Source organism: Cryptotermes secundus, unplaced genomic scaffold (genome assembly GCF_002891405.2).
Source record: "Cryptotermes secundus unplaced genomic scaffold, Csec_1.0 scaffold616, whole genome shotgun sequence".
Lineage (NCBI taxonomy): Eukaryota > Metazoa > Arthropoda > Insecta > Blattodea > Kalotermitidae > Cryptotermes > Cryptotermes secundus.
In genome coordinates, this window is record NW_019727401.1 from 139,786 (window position 1) to 148,271 (window position 8,486).

General features: G+C 40.3%; 1 protein-coding gene across 1 annotated transcript in view; it reads left to right on the forward strand.

Moving 5' to 3' along the window:
• Window positions 1–8,486, forward strand: part of LOC111864704 — a 14,286-nt gene that overhangs the window by 745 nt on the left and 5,055 nt on the right. The window contains exons 2-3 of the mRNA XM_023852153.2: window positions 7,283–7,508; window positions 8,160–8,450. Of these exons, the coding sequence (XP_023707921.1) occupies window positions 7,284–7,508; window positions 8,160–8,450 (516 nt within the window). The 5' untranslated portion in view covers window position 7,283. The remainder of the gene's footprint in view (window positions 1–7,282; window positions 7,509–8,159; window positions 8,451–8,486) is intronic.

The following is an 8,486-nucleotide window of genomic DNA, read 5'->3' on the forward strand; positions in this document are numbered from 1 at the left end:
CAAGCAAGGAGGTTGGTCTAGAAGGAAACACACAGAAAACTAAGTATATGTTGCTGTCTCGTAACCAAAATGCAGGGCAAAATCATGACATAAAGATAGGAAACAGATGTTTTCAAAATGTGGCACAGTTCAGATATTTAGGAACGACAACAGATCGGAACCTGATTGAGGAGGAAATTTAGAGGTGATTGAACTCGGGTAATGCTTGCTACCAATCAGTCCAGAACCTCTTGTCTTCTCGCCTGCTGTCCAAAAACATAAAAATTAGAATATACACGTACAAAACTATAATATTGCCTGTGATTCTATATGGGTGTGAAACTTGGCCTCTGACATTAAAGGACGAACATAGACTGAGGGTGTTTGAGAACAGGGTGTTGAGGAGAATATTTGGACCGAAGAGGGATGAAGTGACAGGAGGTTGGAGAAAACTTCATAATGAGGAGCTTCATAACTTTTACTCTTCTTTAAGTATAATTAGAAGGATCAAGTGAAGGAGGATGAGGTGGGCAGGGCATGTAGCATGATTGGGGAGACGAATGCGTATAGGATACTGGTGGGAAAGCCAGAAGGAAAGAGACCACTGGGAAGACCAAGGCGTAGGTGGGTGGACAATATTAAAATGGATCTTAGATAAGTTGGGATGGTACGAATTGATCTGGCTTAGAATAGGGACCAGTGGAGGGATCTTGTGAACACGGTAATGAAGCTTTGTGTTCCATAAATGCTGGGAATTTCTTGAGTAGCTGCAGAATTTGCGGCTCCTCCAGATGGGAACAGCTCCATGAGTAAGTAAGTAACAAGAGAAATATAGCCTAATATGAGTTAAGCCTTAATTGATTGGCACGAACCACGAGCTTTAGGCACATAACTGCTTACGTTCCACGTTGCAAAGAATTACACTTGCGATTGTGCCTTTGCGATCAGTTTTCGGGAACGCATTATATCGTTAGTCCAACGTACGACTTTACAGGGGAATACATGTAAAGTCGCTCACATAGGAAATATTAGTAGAACTACTCATCTCCAGGAACACGCGTGATAGCTCCACTAGGAATTTCTGTCATGTTCTAAACAGCTGAATCTGTGTCACTTCTCGGAGAACATATTCGTAGTAGCTCACGGATGTCTTGATTCTCGATGGAACATATTTTTTGTTGTGACTAATGTCTGGTCTAGTTACATAGTGATCCACTTGAATAACACAGCATAGTGACAAACAGTGGCACGGTTTAAGGTAGTGTATCTGTTAACTTTTCCGCATGGCCTCACACTACATATAGTTCAGTACCCCACAACACATCTGATCATGTGTTACTGTACGGTTGCATGTAATGTTTGTACGAGTATGTACGCATGCGCGCGAAGTACGTATGTGTAAAATATGTTCACAGGGCTTACTCTTTATATTTCGAGATGATTTTCATGCAACATATTTTTAAAACATCACATGAATAACAGTCACAGCGTATTACGATATCGCAATAAGAGAAAAAGGGCGTCAATTTGGTAACATATAGGATTTGAATGACTATCCTCATAAGAAGCCCAAAGCATAACAAGTAAAAAAAAAAATGAGAGAAAAGTCCAACAACAGCCGCCGATGAGTTGAAGGAACTGACTGCACGGTGTTGAGTCCTTGTTGAGAGGCAACCAGTCTCTGTGTTAACAAAATATTACTCGTATACTGGCCGTTGAACTGAGAAGGCAAAAAACCATTACCACACTTCTGAAGCTATTGTTTCATAAGCAGGAATGCACCTGAATTCAAAATGTCGCGCCAATTTAAACTACAACTTCTAGAACAGTTCTGACAATCACAGAAGTCTTTGAAGAAAGCCGTCTTCTGGGATGTGATACCGTGTAGATATTGCGTTAACCGATGTTTCGGAGGAACGTATCGCCTCCATCTTCGGGATAGAAGAAAAGAAAAAAAAAGAGAAGAATGAAAATCCGCGAACGGATTTTCCTTTTTCCTTCTACCCTGAATATGGAGGCGATACGTTCCTCCGAAACGTCGGTAAACACAATATCTACACGGCGCCACATCCCAGAAGACTGCTTTCTTCATAGTCACTGCCGTGAAAATCTCAAGTCTTACACAGAAGTCTTTATCAGAGAGAGGGACCTGATGTATTATAGGACTACTACTTCTTACCGTTGTGACTAACTTCCTCGTTTCAATTTGCTGATTTCCTTCTTAGACATTATTTTATTTTCCCAGTTCTCCTGCTGTGGACAAGTATGCGGTAGGTCGGTATGTTATGAATACAGGAGTAAGGTGTTTCAAGTCAAAAATAGTAGTGACGTTGAAAACTTAGTAGCTCAGCTCATTTATGTACATAAAACAAATCAATTTGGCTTGTGCTTTCTGTCTGCTCTTGTCGGTCAGATAGTGTTCTTGCTAAGAATTTACAGCTCCAAAGATTTATGTGAACAGCCAGTTTTTCGTCCTATTCGTGTCATCCCCCATATCCCAGGCAGTCAGCCTGTCCTCCCTTGATCGAAATTCCAGTCGTGTGTAGGGTCTAGCTTTAGTTTTTATTAATCTGCTTCTCATTTAACGACTCCGTCAGCTTTGATTGACAATTGTAGGGGATAGTAATTATGAACGATATGGAAGCAAGCATCCATGGCTTTCTTTAGGGAATTATCCCAGTATTTGCCTGGAAGAGCTGAGGAAAATCAAGAGGAACCTCAGTTATTTTAGTCGTTGTCCCGGCGGATATTCGAACCAGGCACTTACCAAAAACAAATCAGAGCCAACTCGCTCGATATATGAGAGCTGTAGAACAGGAGTAAACTGCTTAAATTATTAAAGATGTAACAAAGTGTGGTAACGTCAGATTCGTTAGTTCAGTATCAGTGGAAGAACGTCCTTAGAAGTATAAAAATGAATTCCGTATTTTCATGTTTTTTCTACCCATTTCAAACAAAAAATTCGAGCTTGTTAATAATGCTGCAAAAGTCTAATGGCTGTAACGACTAATACATTTTAGAGTATGTGTGTGTGTGTGTGTGTGCGTGCGTGCGCGCGTGCTGTAGAGTATGAGAAAAACTTAGTCCATTCACTGCCTGTCAATCCACATGTCCAGGAGGTCCCAAGTTTCGGTCTTATCCCCAAGACAACTTACTCTGAGGCATTCATTGCCTTTCTCTACTCTCAGCACGAAAGTACATACTAGGATAATATCTTATGACAGGTCACTGCTACTTTCGACCTTGAAAACTTTCCTTTCATGAAAAAGGAAACGTTTTGAAGGTCAGACTACTCTTCTCGTCCGGCCGCCATGTTTGACTCCCTTCCCAATTCATCTGTCACAGTCGTCCTGAAATTTAACAATTTGAACCCACGTAGTTGAGATAGCATCAGTTCATAAACCAAGACGCAACAGAAGAAATGTGCGTAGTGTTGAAGTTAAGTTGAGAGAGCATCAGTTAAACCAAGAAGCAACAGAAGAAATGTGCATAGTGTTGAAGTAAATCGGTTGTTAACTCTACAGACTCTGCTAAATCCTACGTCGCCTGTTATAAATAAAAGCTTGATGAAAAAGCGTATTCTGATGGTCCAGTTACTCTGTAACAGTACTACAACTCATAGAAAACCTGTTCGGGAAGTGACCTTAATGTCCCCACGTCAGTTACATCACAACACACGTGTCCTCATGATAACAGTGTAGCAAGAGCAGTGGCAGAAATTCTGCTCGGAATTGGGTATATGCTTCAGAATCAGTGGATGATCATGGGAGGGGTGAAAGGGGAACAATACAATTGCATGCAATATTTTTCGTAATTATTTTCTTGGGGGCACGCGGCAGCGTTGTTTGTTGAGGCAGTATGCTGCAATCCTGAAGGGCGCAGATTCGATTCACGATGAAATCACTGAATCTTTCAACTGATCCAATTCTTCCAGCCGCACTATGGCCCTGGGGTCGACTCAGCCTCTAACCGAAATGAGTATCAGGAATCTTTTTGAGGGTAAAGCGGGGATGGTGCGTAAAGCTGACCTCACCGTCATCTATGAGCCGATTGACAAGATGTGAGAACCTTGACGTCTCACAAACCTGCGGGACTCCTCAGTCTCTTACAGGAATAGCTTTACTTTACCTTTTAATCATTGTATTAATTAAATATAAAGAATGATACGAAACGAAGATAACTGAGGACAGAAGGAAATGGATGGTAAACAGGAAGACATTTAAATATATGTGAAAGTAAAGATATCCCTGTCCTTAATTTATTGAACATCAAGCCATAAAGACGTATGGGGAAATGCAAGCATAGCTCCAGTATTCTTAACTTCGGTGCTATGTGGAGATAAGTGGTCAGCTTCACGTCCCTGCCACTTCAGTCCCGGAACATCGGTCCCTGTACCCGTTGTATAAGAGAATGCGTTATTCCCACAGCCGGTCTACACATTATTGAGAAGAGCAAAATCTCTTGCCCCTGCCGGGATTTGAATCCCGACTCCTCTGTAGCCCAGCTCGAAGTCACTATATTGAATAAGCTATCGTAACACTGTAACAATATTGAGAATAAAATCGTGCGTTGAGAGATGGCCTACAAATGCATGAAATAATGAGGAAGAGCTTATTCCTGAGCCTAATTAAGTCCCGAACACGCATAATTATATTCAGGAATTAGTCCTTAAGTTTTTAGCATTATGATAAGGAAACTAAGTAAGGTAATATTTTTATTTGGTTTCAGTGCTTTACGGATGATGAAAACCCGTTTGTCTGTTAAATCTTCAGTACATTTAGACAGAAAATGAAATTACTCGCCACCGGTCCCTCTGAGTCGCCTGTGGTCAGGGCCAGCCAAGCAAAAATTTCACCCCAGACGGCGAGAAACCCCATCCCACAAATGAAAATAGGCAACGTTTCTCAAAATTTCGTCACGATTGATGACATGAAATTTACAAACACTCTGAAGAAAATTGTCATTGGTGCCGTAATTCTTAAAACAGTTTTAATTATGTAAGATTTGAGGCTTTCACGGCGGTGACTATGAAGAAAGCAGTCTTCTGGGATTTGGCACCGTATATATGTGGTTAACACCACATTATATATTATATTATATATATATTGTATTCGTGCATAATATTTTCACATTACTGGTAATTACTAATCAAAATGTGAAGGAAATTTCAGCAGGAATGAATTTCCCTTTAACAAAAAGCACTGAATGATGAATGAATGGACAGACGGGCGGACGGACGGACGAAGGAAAGGATGAATGAAACAGATCATAAATAAGTAAATAAGTAAATGGTTTGTAAAATGTGCCTCTTCTAAATAATTCTGCCCCAGGAGACCACATGGTTCATCTATACTCTCGCATCGGCCTTACCCATGATGGGAGGACAACCTGATTTGAAACATTGTTTCTGAATTCTGAATCCAAAGTCGTCAGAGAGCGTAATCCGTGGTAGCTAAAGAAGCGAGATAACTATCGATATATATTTTTAATTAACAAGAATATCGATAGGCTTGCTTATACAATAATAAACGTGTACCCGCCATTTTGAAAAGTCCCTTTCTTGATTCGAAACCAAGTCGAGTCTAACTCTTTTAGAATACACTTTCTATACTCGTTATGGAATAAATTTGAGAAATACTAGAAGCGAACCGAATCGGGAGGCATTTGTTCTGTTTATTGGGAAGCAGGTTGCAAGCCATGACCTGATCTAATTTGAACTTAAAAATGTTTTCCAGCTTTTGGGATTTATGGCTTGTTTTCCATTGCGGCTAAATTGTTGCATTGAAGGAGTTCGCGCCCACAGAGGGAAGAGCGACACTCTGTAACTGGAATAGAAACTCTCGACTCCACGCCACGACTTGTTTTTCCAGATGCAAATGGTCTTCTAAAAGATTCCACTGAGAAATTATACCTAGTCACTAGTGGCGTTGGACTTAAACCAGTGTGATATATATCATTGCTTGGCCGCGCCATAGCTCAAGCGGTTAGTTGCAGGCTTCCCATCGCGGCGGCCCGGGTTCGATCAAGTGGGATTTGTGGTGGACAAATTGGCGCTTGGGAGGGTTTTCTCCGAGTACTTCGGTTTCCTCTGTCAATCTTCATTCCACCAAATTCTCCATCATCATAATCACCCGGGGCAGGTACAATAGGCCAATCAGTGGCCGCCGTGCCGAGTGGACTCAGCTGGACTCCACCTCCCACTAAGCGAATTACATCATTGCTTCAGACTCTAGCGTGCTACGCATTCAGGAGCTACCCTCGATGCACCGGAAAATCTAACATTTCGGGACGATGCGAAACACCGTGAGTGGGACCTCTCTAATCTTAATAACATGACGTGGCCTATAATTCAATATGTAATTAACCTGACTTATTAAAATAATTATATGAATTAAGAGTACAGAGTAATTAAGACAGCAATGCTCCGCTGTTATTTAATTAAATATACATTAATATTGAAATCCTACTCAATATGAGTGACTAATTAATCTTCCCACCTCTGTTCGGCCTTTCGCAGTAGTAGCAAATCCCGTTCTTATGCCATGAGATCTCATCTTTGACTAAGTCCCTTGTACTGCGGCCACTTCGGGGCCTATTGTACCAGCCCCAGATGATAGGTGAGGGTGTCTGTGGAGCAATTGGTGGAATGAAGATTGGCAGGGGAAACCGAAGGAGAGAACCCGCCCCAGCGCCACTTTGTTCACCGCAAATCCCACTTGACCAGACCCGGGATCGAACCCTGGCCGCCGCGGTGGGAAGCCAGCGACTAACCGCTTGAGCCATGGCGCGGCCTGCATTTAGTATACTGGAAGATAAAATGTTTTGAATTGAAGAGTAATAAGCATTTCTCAAATTTAATATTCCTATAATTTTATTATGAATACTGTTTTCTTACTGTTACTGTCATTTTAAGTGCTTGAAATCGGCAACATTTTTATATCTCCTTATGTTAAGATTTTGTTCTGCATTCTAGTGATGACACATGACCATATTCTAAATTTATTCTACATTTATTTCTAGACCAGTTTCCTTACACCGTTTAAAATAATATTGCCTTTTTCATGATATTTATGATTTTGCCTAATAAATTTGCATCTTAAACATAGTCAAGTAGCTGATGCATTCTGTTCTATGCCAATCCTTCCCACCATTCTCAAACCTGAAGGCTCTTTTCATTTTATAGGTTATAGTATGATATTCCAGTGTGTTTGAAATAGTCTATTGGATGGTTATCTGGTTATATTAATTACAATTAATTAATTAAAACTAGATTAAGTCATGAAAGCAGTTCTGTTGTTCTCAGAATGAGGTGTCTGCATATGCTGGTGATACTGAATGTGGTGTCAATTCCAATAAGCAAGTGTGAAGAGGAGGTTGGGTCAGAGTACCTCAGATCTGTCATAAACAAGCTACAAAGTGAACGGATACAATCATCAGTTCTGTGGAACAGTATCAACCTGGCTCACACTACAGATGGAACTCACCATGACATAGCAGGAAAAATCATAGGACCAACTCCTCTTCCAACTGTAGGTTTGATAATTTTGTAATGGTCCTTATTTTCAGACGTGTTCATTTTAATGCAGTCGGGCTGTATTAACCCAATAAAAGAGAAAAGAATAAAGTTGCAACAGAGAACATTAAATATAAGCTCTGTTGCATGTTTCAAACAAGGAAAAACAGCTCACCTGAGGTTAGGAGGAGAAAAGTTTCTAATTTATTATTAGAAAATCCATGTACTACATTAAGTATTTAATGTAGTGCTTTTCCTTTAGTTGATAAAGAATGACTTGGCAACAGAAACAGCTTTATAACTTAACATTTTAGTAGAAAGTTACTGTCTTGCCTGGCTTGTATGATGAAGTACAGTATTAGGGACATATGTAGAACCCCAAGAACGCCTTTGCATAACTAGAGGGTCCCACAAGACATATTTTTGGAATCAGCGGTCTGTACCAAATTTCAAGCCTTTGCAAGACATATGATTTTATTTAATAGAGACAATGTTTCATGTAAGAATGCCATGTGACTGAGTAATGATAGAATGGGTCAGAATGCTGATAATTCCAATTATGTTAAAAAGCATATCAAATTGTAGATTTGTATAATTATTTAAGAATTTAAACAAATCAAAGCTATGAATTTTGCAGTAAATTGACTGAAATAATTCTTTATTTTAGGCAGGAACAGAGTTAGACCAGAGCCCTGCAGAACATATAAAACAAAAACTGCCACTACCTCAGCCTCTGTCAAAAGAGGAGCTGGCAGCTCTTTATCAGGCAGCAGTGAATAAGGGAGCTTTCTTGGATTTGGCTAGCATGACATCTGGCTCAGTTCAAGGAGCACAGGCACTTGAGAATTTGTTTGGTGGTCTGAATATGAACAAGGTCCATGCACAGGATGAGCAAGCCTATTACTATTATTTCTTCCCTATCAAGAGTTTCGACACTGAACCAGCTAAGACTAATGAGGTATTTATTCTCAGCTGAAGAAAATAATCACACACA